The 13306-nt window shown below is 44.4% G+C and overlaps 1 protein-coding gene across 3 annotated transcripts in view; it reads right to left on the reverse strand.

Moving 5' to 3' along the window:
• Window positions 1–2791: 2791 nt before the first annotated feature.
• The window catches only part of LOC147022852 (thioredoxin-related transmembrane protein 1-like), a 42155-nt gene continuing 31640 nt past the window's right edge, over window positions 2792–13306 (reverse strand). The window contains exon 8 of one of the 3 annotated variants that reach the window (XM_085887739.1): window positions 2792–4847. In XM_085887739.1, the coding sequence (XP_085743865.1) occupies window positions 4444–4847 (404 nt within the window). In that variant the 3' untranslated portion in view covers window positions 2792–4443. Of the gene's footprint in view, window positions 4866–13306 lie in introns of all 3 variants that reach the window. The other 2 variants (XM_085887738.1, XM_085887737.1) reach the window with 2 other exon arrangements.

Genomic DNA, 13306 nt, shown 5'->3' on the forward strand with positions numbered 1-13306 from the left:
TGAAGACTACCTGTTCCAGCAGCGTTACAATGTTGGCAATCCTCATGCTGACGACAACGTGGAGGTCTACAACCTTGCACTTTGCTCCCTGGAGGACAAGGTGATCATACTGGGCGGCCGTCATCTCAGTTCGTATGACCTACCAAAACCGGAGAGGAGCACAGAAGATAAGCTCGAGAGAGAATACTTCAGGGAAGTGGACGACAACTAAGAGCAGTTGGCTGTCCAGGCTGACCTCCAACAGCACCTGACAGATGACCAGCGTCAGGTCTACAATGCAATCCTTGAACTGGTGCAGCAAGGTAGCATCATCAATGGCAACAGGAGCAGCAACATCATCTTCCTCGAAGCACAGGCAAGAGCTTAGTCATCAACACGATACTGAAAAAAAGTTTCTCTCAGGAGGCAAGATTGCTCTTGCTACTGCATCCAGTGGAATTGCGGCAACACTGCTCCAGGGAGGACGAACGCTGCACAGCACCTTCAAGATCCCACTCGACACGCACCTCAAAGAGCAGCCAACATGCAGCATCAAGCGTGGAACAGCATTGGCCAAGGTCATGAAGAATGCTGCTGCCATCATTGTGGATGAGGCCCCGATGACTCACAAGTCAGCCCACGAAGCTGTAGACCGTACACTGCAAGAAATCACAGGAATCCAGCAACCCATGGGAGGCATCCCCACACTGAACTGTGGAGACTTCCGGCAGATCCTTACAGTGGTCAAGTGAGGCACCAGATCCAACATTGTCAACGTCAGCCTAAAGACGTCCCACCTGTGGCGCCATGTGACAGTCAAGCACCTGACCACCAACATACGAGCTCACCTGTCTGGCGATGAAGGGGCCACCAACTTCTCCGAGAAATTGGTAATGGACAGATCCCATTTGCGGCCGAACCAGACACAATCGCAATTCCTCCTGGACTGAGCAAGGTCGTTTCCACACTGAAGGAGCTCAAGGCTGAAGTCTACCCTTGCATGACCACAAATGGAGTCAGGTCTGAGTGACTGGCTGAGCGTACAATTCTCTATCCGCTGAACACCAATGTCAACCAGCTCAACAACTGGCTCATGGGAGAGTTCCCCGGCGATGAGAGGATCTACAAGTCTGTGGACAGTGCCATCTGCGACGAGGAGGCAGTCACTTACCCTGTTGAGCTGCTCAAGTCTCTCGAGCTGTCAGGAATGACACCACATCCCTTCAAGCTGAAACTCGGTGTGCCCATTATGATCCTGCGAAACATGGAGCCACCCAAGACCACCAATGACACACGCTGCATCATAACCCATCTGCATGCCAATGTCATCTCCTGTGGACCACACAAAGGAGAAGTCGTCTTTCTGCCGAGGATCCCGCTCATTCCAAACTCCGAGCTGCCCTTCCAGTTTCGCCGACTCCAGTTTCCCTGCAAGCCATGCTTTGCGATGACGATCAACAAGGCTCAAGGTCACACGTACAAGACAATCGGTGTCGACCTCTCTGTCCCGTGCTTCTCCCACGACCAGCTGTATGTGGCTACCTCTCGGACCGGCAGCGCAGTGAAGCTCAGCATTCTGGCACCCAACAGTCAGACACGCAATGTGGTCTACCCCGAGGCACTGGAGCACCGATGAGGAACGCTGACAACGACAAAGAAATGTAAAATGTGTCCAAATTAAATGTGATATATATATATATATATATATATATATATATATATATATATATATATATATATATATATATATATATATATATATATATATTTAGCACCACAGTTTACCCCTTTCTTCTTCCTTTTTTTTCCCCGGGCAACACCAGGTACTCCAGCTAGTATTATATACAAAGAATGGATGAAAGATTTATGCCATGTGAAATTCAGATTTACCAAGGCAGGGAATAACATGATGTAAAATGCAGAATCTATGTATGGCTGACTGTGGAGGCCAGCTTTGACAAGTGGTTTACCCAAGAAAGGTCATGACCGATTGGGCAGACCATGTGTTGACCACAGAAAAAGATAGCTCAATGGTTCCATAATGCTTCTGGAGTGTACGAGAATGAGAGGTTTGCCTGGATTTGGCAGCATGTTTGAAGTGTTATACGAGCATCTGATCCTCTTCAACTCAGCACAGGAAAGCAGCTGTTGCTCGTCTGTTGGTGAAACGTGGAATTGTACAGCATCATCTGGAAGCATCAAAGAGTAAGAGGTTCTCCATAGCATCAGATAGATAATTTCTGTGTACAAGGAACGGGTTTGAGCCAAAGATGCTGCTTTGCGGCACTCGAGCCTCACTCGAGAGGAGATGAAAGAAACATGTTCGAAACTACATACTGACTGCAAGTGGAGGAAGTCATCTCACGAGGAAGGGAACGTAGCCTTGGATGTCACAGCCAGAAAACCTGGCAAGTACAGCCTGCTGCTACTCAATTGCATACTTGAGGCATCTCCAGTAACACAGCCTCAACCTTTTTAATGACTCGGGGGCTCGAATTTTTTGGGACAGAAGCAGCAACACATCTAAAGTAGAGTGGCCACTGGCCAGAACCAAATTCAAGGGGTTGCTAAGGGACGAGACAATTTGAGAATACAAAAGCTGATGTCAGTTGTAATGGAATCCATGACTATTTATAATTGCAAATAAGCTTACTGCCCTCGAGATGAAGCAGATCTGTTTTTTGCACCCAGACATCGTGTTCCGAGATAGCCAGATGACGTTCTCTCATGGGTACAATGTATTGTTCGTGTTGCTCTTCGTTCTGTTTGTAACTGTCATTTTTTTTTAATTTTGTTGAAAATATCGATAAAATCATTATAAACCAGTTGACATTTATTTCACATTTCCAGAAAGTTCTTAAATTCGAGTGAGAGAAAAAAAAAAAGCCACATGAGCAGAAGCCATTAGATGCAAACAAAACAGTGAAATAAATTTCAAAACTCAAAGGAAATTGTTTTCAACATAAATTTTTCTGGATAAATTCCATCCAGACAGAAATGCCTCTGGTTACGTCAACAGTACAAAAACCAACATGGCCGCTCAAGGTGCAAGCGTCCCAGAATATCGAGAAAAAAAATAAAATAATAAAATAAAATAAAATAAATGTTGCACTTTATCATTGCATTCCACAATTCTGTGAGATTAATTTTAAAAAGTTGTACAAAAACATTGAAAAATTGCCCGAATACAGAACACTTCCGGTGAAGACACTATTCACGACCTGCACACCCATCGAATGCACGCCCGAACAGTAGATCAGAAGAATACATATAAAACTGTGTAAATCTGCAATTATTTGGTAACAATCCATAACATCAAAAAACATTAAATTAATACTGACAATATGCATTTGTACATCCATCTGTCACGATCCTTCGTTACAATGTGGTAGCAGTCGTACTTTAACACAAACAATAATGTCCTATGATTTAACAAAAAAATAAAAATAAAAATAAAAAAAAGAGGAGAAGAAGCTACGTACACATGCCAAGCGGTTTAAATCGGTTATGATGGAGTCGCCAATACACATCATGGTGCCACCAAACATATGCATGAAATTCCATCATGACAAAGGCAATCGCATTCAAATACTTAGATATTCATCAACATCACCCCCGACACCACCCACTCCCCCAGGCATTCAGGCTTTCAGAAAATGTGCACAACTTTCAATATTCGTCACTATATAATCATCAACACCATCATTCACCACTAAAGTACCTTACCATATACACTCGGAATAAGCAGTGAAAGACGAGTACATTATTTATATACCACATATGCAAAAAAAATAGATGCAGAATGATCAAAATGGATGTAGAATGGCTACTGGCTGAGGTGGTCAGGCTGTGAAATGGGAAAGAAATGAAATATCATGGGAAACAAAACATCACACAAGATGAACACGTTTGCATCACGGTATTGCATAGGAAGGTGAAAGCAAATATAATCTCATGTTTGTTCAAATAGCCAACTAAATTGCTGAAGAGCACAACCAAATGATAATGGGCTCGACCTTGAGGGATTGAGGGTGTAAGGCCAAAAATAAAAATAAAAACTCCAACCTTGCACTTCCTTTAGCGTCAACACACTCCAAGACGAACACAAATCAAATACACAAGTTTCAAATGTTCGAATCTCACCTGCAACTGAAAACAAAGCAAACAGAGATGAAAAATGAAAATAAAACGCACCATAAACACGGAAGATGCACAAGTTGGAAAAAAAATAAAAATAAATTCCCCTAAAACTGTCGACTCGAAGGAGTTCAGTGAAAGTGAGACTTCGTTCAAAGAGAACGATGAAAACCTGAATTGCTCAAAATGCCATTTCACTGCAACACTGAGCTCGCTATCCATGAGAAATGGCAGATGGATCACAGAGTGGGGGGAAGGGGGAAGAAATCCTTTAATAGATCAACAACAACAACAACAACAACAACAACAAAACTACAACTGAACAGTTCATTGCAAATCCTCATCGTTTGTTGGAAGCTTTCGATGTCTCATACGTGTACCCGAATTATCATCTGTTTCTTCCACTGTGAGCTTTTCTTCCCCTTCAAAGTCTTTATTTTCACCTTCTTTTACTTCCTGCTTCTCCTCAGTGTCATTACCTTCTTTGCTAGTCAGGTTTCTTTTTTCTGTTTTGGATGTGGTATTCTGCCCAGAAGAATCTAAGTCATCTTGCACCTCCTGGCCATTCCTTTCATCCCTTTCTAATCCCACCATTCCCTCAGGTTCCTTTTCACCATTGGGTTCCTCAGCAATTTCTTGGCTGTCAAAATCACTTTCTTCCTCTTTTTCTTCCAACTCATCATTTTCCTCACCCTCTTCTTCTTCCTCTTCTTCATCATCATCATCATCATCATCATCATCATCATCATCTGCAAAAAATAAAAATAAAAGTCATTATAAGGTGCCTTTAAAACAGTGATCGTCATGATTGTTTTCGAAGGGGGCCACTTTTGCCGATAAGACATCAGTGTGAGAGCCGCCACACTGCCTGCAGGACCCCAACATGGCTGCTATTAGGCCCCAACCTCCACTACCTTAATTTTTTGTTGTTGTTGTTGTGGTTTCTGGGCTGTAAGCCTAATTGTTTGCATACTGCCATCTACTGACGTCGTGGTTACTTTTACACTTCGCATAGGAACACTCATTTGAAACCATTGGGTCAATTTGATAGGATTTATGGCGGATGATGGGGTGCTTTCACGTCAGGGGCCACACTTTCAGCCATCAGGGGCCGCCAGTGGCTCGTGGGTGGGGCAATGAAGAACAGGGCCTTAAAATCATCTCTAAAACAATATTATACAACCACATAAAACAAACAAGAGCGAGAATTGCTTTGCAATACATGTCCCCGACCAGTCCCAATAAATAAATCAATAAAAATTGTTTGCGTTTAATGCACGCTCGAGCCGATACAGGAACTCAAAAGATGAAGAAGAAACCCCATTAACCCAACGTGTTTGGTCAATTTGGCAAAATAAAAGGAAAAAAAAAAAATCTTCATTCACCGAAATATTTTGTAGACTACAAACCAAGAGACAAATAGGATAACAAACTGGATAAACAAGCTCAAATGAGCGAAGATCCTCGGCCTCTTAATGATGACGTCAAAAAAACGAATATGACGTCATTGTGATGCATCAGGTTTGCAATAAATTATCTGTGCTAATGCCAGGCTTGATTCCCACAAACAAAATTCAAACAGCTTGCCTAGTTTCGGAGATAATGGTATAGGCCAGCGTTTCTCAACCGGGGGCCCGTGGCCCCCCAAGGGGGCCATCGGCCTTCGACCGGGGGGCCATGAGCGGACGCCAAAAAACTGTGATTCAGAATGCAGAAGCTTGTAATGTACAATTAAGGTGACGAGTCTCCGGTCATAGTGTCAAAGTAAAAAGGGTAGATGAGTTTAACCACAATTTTAAAAGAGAAGGCGGAGCCCACAGAACATTCATAGTAAACCAATGTTTACAAAAACGTCAGAATTTTGTTTCTTTCAATTTTTTCTCAGATGTCGAAAGGTTCGAAAATGGAATGACAGCTATGTCAAGTTTGGATTCACGAATGTCAGTCGAGATGGCGTGGACTGCGCGCAATGTCTGCACTGCTCGGTCGTGATGTCAAATGCGTCACTACATCCTTCCAAACTTTCAAACCATCGCGACAAGATGCATCCCGGAAGGAAGGAAGATAATATCGACGCTCTGTCTGTGAAACGATCACGATATGACCGTGAAGCGACACTTCCCAAATTTGGATTCCGGCCAGAAGAAAAACCTGCTCTTCAATCCAGCGACGAAGTGGCATACCGAATTGCGAAGTGCAAGAAGCCGCAAACTATTGCTGAGGACCTTATCAGGCCATGTACAGAGAAAATGGTGGAATTGATGATCGGACCCGAGGCGAAAAAGAAGATGCAGCAAGTTTCGCTCTCTAATGACACGATCCAACGACGGATTGACGACATGGCCGCTGATATGTGCCGTCAAGTTTGCTCCGAAATCAAACAAAGCACGCTCCAGGTTCGCCTTCAATTAGACGAGTCTACCGACACCGCCCTGGAGAGCCAGTTGATCGCCTTCGCTCGCTACGAGAGAAAGGGAAAGATGAAGAAAGAGTTCTTGTTGTGCAATACCCTACCAACCACAACGACAGCGGCATATATCAAAGCTATTGTGGACTCTTTTTTTTTTTGAAGCTAATGGACTCGGTTGGCAGAATTTCAAGCACATTTGTACTGATGGTGCTCCAGCGATGGTCGGCGTCAGAGGAGGGTTCGTCACGCTTGTGAAGAACGAATGGCCCCATGTGACGTCCTCCCACTGTTCGCTACACCGATACGCTCTTGCGTCAAAGACTCTTCCGCCTCGTTTGCTGGAAGTCATGGACGTCGCGGTCAAAGTGATCAACTTCATTCGTGCTAAGGCCAAAAATCATCGGCTCTTCCAACTCCTGGCCAACGAAATGGGAGCGGAACATGTTGGACTTCTGTTCCACACCAAAGTCCGTTGGCTATCGAGGGGGAAATGCCTCTCTCGGCTGTATGAACTCCGGATTGAGGTGGAAATCTTCCTGCGAGACAACGAAAACAACCTCCATGTCCACTTCGACAATGAAGAGTTCGTCATGATGCTCACCTACCTGGCCGATATATTCGGCCGACTCAACGAAATGAACCAGTCCTTGCAAGGCCGTGATGTGACAGTCAGTGACGTTCAAGACAAGCTTGCCGGACTGTCTGCTGGAATGGAAGTCTGGCAGGCACGAATCAAGGCCGGGTCCACTGCCTCGTTTCCTTTCTTGGACGAGCACCTGCAGACGCAGAGGATTGAGCTTCCCGTCGGCATCAAAGATTGCATCACCAGACATCTCGACAATCTCTCCGCCGAGTTCAAATCGTATTTCGACGATGCACCGTTGGATGTTCCGTGGCACAAAGACCCGTTTAACGCCAAAATTGAACATACTGAAGACGAAGCAGAGGAGCTGGCAGAGTTGAATGTTTCAAAAGCAATGAAGCTGGTCTTCAGTAACAAAGAAGACCACTCCACCTTCTAGTTGTCTGTTCAGGATGCGTATCCACCACTCAGCAAGAAGGCATCCGTAATGCTCATTCAATTCGCCACAACATATCTTTGCGAATTCGGATTTTCTGACCTTGCGACCATTAAAATGAAGTCCAGAAACCGTCTTGACGTTGGGAACGATATTCACCTTGCTGTGTCCAAGACAGAGCCAGACATAAGAGGCCTCATCAGACAAGCCCAACAGCAAGTGTCTCATTGATTGTATTGCTTAGAAAAATGCTTACTTTGATTTATCTTTTAAGACTGAGTAAATAAATTTCATAAAACGAAATCTGCATCTTTTATTGAAGGGCAGGGGACCACGAATGTCAAGCGACTCGGTAGGGGGGCCCATGGGCCAACAAAGGTTGAGAAACGCTGGTATAGGCGATTTCCATTAGCGGCGATATGACGTCAACTTTTTTCTAGGAAAAATTTCCAAAATCGGAAATGGTTACTGCCTGCACGTGGGCTTTCTGCATATACATGGCAAGTTTCACGAAGATCCGATGAAAACTCTGGGTTGTGAAACAAAAAATGTCAAAAAATAGGAATGACGTCATAAAAATTGATATGACGTCATAGTGATGTATCATATTGTTATGGCTGTGGAAATTCACAAACCACCATTCAGGTCCCGTAGGTAAGATATCTCTTAAATACATGTGGAGTTAGCCCAAACCAGTCGTCTCGAGGGAATTTATGCGATTCATTCGGGCTACGATCCTTTGAGATATCCGTTTTTCTTTTTCTATTGTTATTTTAAACGACAAACCTCCCCGCAAACAACAACCGCCACCAACTACGCCACAATGCCAACCACACTACAATTACCCTCACAACAACCACCACCATCTTCGCCACTACCCCCGCTGACGAACGCAAACAACAACCGCCACCAACTACGCCACAACGCCAACCGCGCTACAATTACCCTCACAACAACCACCACCATCTTCGCCACTACCCCCGCTGACGAACGCCATCCTCCACGGTCCACACTATGACGGTTTCCGCGTTGGAAACCGTCGAGAACGCAAGGAGGGAAAGAAGAAGGCACAACGATGGCGCGTGGATTTTTCCCGCCTGTTTTTCCCGTCTGACTTCCCCGCGCTTTGGAGTGGCGGAAGAGCGATGCAGGTCAAAGGTCAAAGGTCAAAGGTGAGAAAAAGTGGGGGCCTCTTTTTGGGGGAATAATGCTCTGGCTCCAAGCCAAAAACTGACTCCCTCGGCCCCCGGACGGAGCGGGGTGGAGGGAAAGCGTGAGGGCATGCCCCCTTCGAGAAGCTTCTCCAAGAAGCTCGAGGGGAGGCGGAGCCGAAAACAGGGCGGAGTGAAGGGCGGAGCCCCGGGCTATTAAAGTCGGACACGGGTGGAGCGCTTTTGTGGTGCTCTTGCTCTCTTCGTCCTCTTCTGGCTCGCTCTTCTCTTCGTGGTGGCCGCTGGCCTGGTCTTCTGTGGGGCGGTCCCGAGACCCCGCTGGCGGGACGGAGCGTCTGCCATTCCACACACCGCGACCTCGAACAACTACGTTCCCTCCCCCCCCCCCTTTCTATCCGCGCTGGGATAGCGCCGGAAACCCCGTCCGTGGCGTCGAGCAGCCAACACGTGCCGGCGCGAGGCACGCCGGAGGGGACTCGCCTACCACGCCAGGGCACGGAGTCACGGCCAGGCGCGACCACGCCGACGGATGTGGGAGAGGGACTCGACGGCCCCAAAGGGAAGTCACCATTTTCTTTTCGGGGTTTTTGTATGGATGTGTCATCCGGCCATAAAACATTGCCTCAAGAAAAAGCCAAACCCCTGCACAGCACGGAAAAATGGCTGTAAAAACGGTCATTTTTTTTGTGTGGATGTGTGTTGGCGCCGTCTGTAAAGTAGAACTGTATAAGTGTTGCCGTGTGTGCGCGTAGTCGGTAGTAACTCTGCGCTGTCGTTGCTTTTGTTTTGATTGCTATACGTGCATTTTGACTGATTGACTGTATATGTGTGCTTTCCGTGTGTCATGTAAATAAAGTGCTTGAACTGTGCCCGTTTCGCTTCGTCTCCTTCCTTTTAATTGACCCTCCATCCTGCTTCACGTGAAGGGTTCGTAGTGGGCTTAATACGCCCAGTAATTAATCGGAACCGGCAAGGCTGACGATAACACTGCTCGGTTATCACAGTAGCACGGAACGGACCGCTGAAGCGGTTCGTGTCCGGGGTCGGCCTGTAGCATGGTACGATCGCCCGGTCGACCATCTGCGCAGGTACTTAGGTCGATCGAATTTGGCGAGCAACCCTATCCTGCGCGGGTGGGCAATTGGCACGATCGTGGTGGGGTTAAACCCCCACCCATGACCAGCTCCTGGAGTTGGTCCGAGAGGGTCACGACTGAATTGTCCGTCTGGTGGGCGACGTACCGCGATTCGAGTCACGTGCCTCTCTGCACGCCGGCGGGCGCGAATTCGCAACAATATGTACGGTAATTCATCTCTGCTAATGCCCTGTTCGATTCCCGCAAACAGAATTCAAACAGCTTGCCTAGTTCCGGAGATAATTTGTTAGGTGATTTCCATTAGCGGAGATATTTTAATGTCATAACTTTTTTTTCTCGGAGGAATTTTCAAAATCGGATATGGTTACTGTCTGCGCAGGGTATTTTTACATAGATATGCCAAGTTTCAGGAAGTTTCGATGAAAACTGTAGGCTGTGAAACAAAAAAGTCCACAAGAAGAAGATGAAGAACAACAACGTGAGTAAGACTTAGAGATCCTCCACGAGGATCTAAAAAAATTAACTTGCTTTAATGCACGCTCGAGCCAAGACGGGAACCAACATGAAGAAGGACCTTTCCAACCCACCGTGTTTCGTTCGTTTCAAGGCTTTGCCCATTTCATAATAAAATAACCCGATGCACATACACATTAAGCAAAAACTTGCGTACGGCTTATGTGTCTATATAATAAATACTGTACATTGTGGTTATACACCTGAGATCATTCCAATTGCACTGGGCCATGGACCAACAACAAGGCCAAAAGCCTGTTGTTTGTGAGACTGCCGATTTGTGCTGGCTCATGCAATGGCAGTGCATGATTTTATTGGGGTGGAGTCAGGCCAGCTGTCCAGCGAATAGGGTGTAAAGCAGTGGGGTGGAGTCAGGAGAGCAACGGAACACTGACCCACATATAATGTGATATTTTCTAAGTCTAAAAAGGGCATAACTGAAAAATTGATGAAACGTCCTGAAACTTATCATAATAAAGCCATGTACCAAGTTTTAGTTGAATATGTTAAAGGGCATGGGGGTGGGGGGGGGAGACTGAAAAACCACAGGTGGGATGGAAGGACGGACAAACGAAGAGCAAATGTATATAGTCCCCTCCGGTGAAACCGGGAGGGGACCAACAAAGGGAGAGGGAGGGAAAAAGGTAAAATTGTGATTTTGGCCAATGTCGAAACAATGACAAATGTAAAAACTGCTTTTGATTAATTGCAACAAAGTCCCCGTGGATTGAACATAACTCCACCTGTGATCGATGACAAAATGACTGATAAAATAAGCACAAACTAATTAAAGGGTTGTTTTTAATACACATGTCGAGGCTCTTGAAAGAGTTGAAATACAGAGGGCAGGGGGACGTTGATATTATAAAAAGAGCAGAGTGCATCTGTCTGTCATACATTCTTTGAAAAGGTTCCTGATGTCATAAAACAATAACCAGAGTTGGTGTCAAAGCCACCCAATGCTCGCCTGTTTATACATTTATCGTTTTTAAAAGACTAGTCTAATAATTAATATTTTTTAGAAAGCATTGCAGTGAAGTCTGATCCAAATAATTTTAAAGCAATATATATATATATATATATATATATATATATATATATATATATATATATATATATATATATATATATATATATATATATATATATATATATATGTATATCGTAATCAGTAACAAGAGCGCAAGTGAGCACAATATACGCCCGGACAAGAAGATATATACAGAATTGTGCAACTACATGGAAAACAGCATCCTGGTTGCCATGGCAACCACTTTAGATGACAAACTTATGTCGCCACACACCCTCTACACAGTCTCTACCTATGTACCAAATATGAAACGTGAAAGTTGAAAACTTTGGGAGTTAGAGTGCGGACGGACAGACAGACAGACAGACAGACAGACACAGACAGACAGACAGAGACGACTGGGATTACATAATACGCCCCGATGTGTATATATATATATATACATATACATATATATATATATATATATATATATATATATATATATATATATATATATATGGCGTATAAAAAAATAGTGTGGTGGATAAAAAGATGAGAAAGGAAAAAATAACTTGCACCAAAAACTTTACCATTTTCACGCTCACGCCGGGGGTATCGCTAAAGCTCTCTGTTCTTCGAACAGGCGAGCTAAAAATGGCACCGATGGAAAGCTAGTACACGATTTATTTGGACCAAGGTATGGAAAGTCATGTTTGCAGTAGCATGAGCTTCTTCATGTGCTTATTCCCCCCATTTATGATGTCCAGGATGAGAAGACGACGCAGGACTGACGTCAGTAAAAAGACCACTTGGAGCACAGGTCATATGCAGTGCCGGGGAAGTGCTACCTTCGTGTCTTCAATTTGTGCCCCCACCCCGCGAGGTTGAAAGGATGACTTAACAATTTTCACCTGTACACGCAGCACAATGCAAGTGGTTTACCAACTTCTGTTGGAGAGACGGGATTAGCGGCCACGGCACAAAACATATTTGTCCCACCTTGCCCACCATTCCCTCCAGGATGCTCCCGAGGGAGAGAGTATTTATAGTACACAACAATATTGGAAGGAAAGAGCAGGCAGTTGGAAGGACTGAAATAGAATTGTAGAAGACCTAAGAAGAACAACCAGATCAGTATAAATGACCACAAGTAAAAATAGGATTTTACAAAATATGATAATCTGAATCAGCAGAAAAAAAAGAGAGACTGACGAAGAAGAATACGGACTGGATACAAGCTGCCAGATGGTTCCACACAAAAGACCAGAACAGCATTAGGTAGAGCACACACCTATGCCAGGCTGAACAGTTTACGTTTCGTATTCCACTGATAGGCCGGATCTGGATCCACACCCAAATCAAATCGGTTTGTTCTTGTCACTTAATCAACTCATCCACTTCGTTTTGTCATAACTCAACAATTTTTGAAATATCATGCTGTATGGTATTTTTGGCCCCATCTCTCAATGGTGATGAATCAGCAAAAAAAAAAAAATAAAAAAAATTATTCTCGGATCCAGATCTGGATCTTCATCAAAAATCAAACACATTCGTCATTGGCAGACAACCAACAATCCACAACTTTGAGATATTGTGCTGCTGTTATGGACAAAAATATTGAAGCCCTTGCACGTTTTTCAAATGCAGCATTTCTTCCAGAAAATTGTTGAAATTAAAAAATAAAAATTGTCCTCCACAAATGTATTTCTTTGGTTTGCAGTGGAACAAAACAAAAAAAAAATTACCCCCATGTGGGGGTGACGGTCATCTCTATAATACCACAAGTTCTCAATGTTCAGTTCAGGTAACCGCGAAACAGTCCAAACTAACCATTTAGATTGAAATAGTTCACAGAGATACACGAGGATAACACTACTAATGACATAATTAATAAATATGTATTGTTCATTCAGTACTCGGATTAACACACCAGAATCACCAGTAAGTGCAATACGTGGTTTTCCGGTC

This window comes from Eptatretus burgeri, chromosome 7, assembly GCF_056783735.1.
Source record: "Eptatretus burgeri isolate ZD-2024b chromosome 7, Ebu_testis_v1, whole genome shotgun sequence".
In the NCBI taxonomy this organism is placed as follows: domain Eukaryota; kingdom Metazoa; phylum Chordata; class Myxini; order Myxiniformes; family Myxinidae; genus Eptatretus; species Eptatretus burgeri.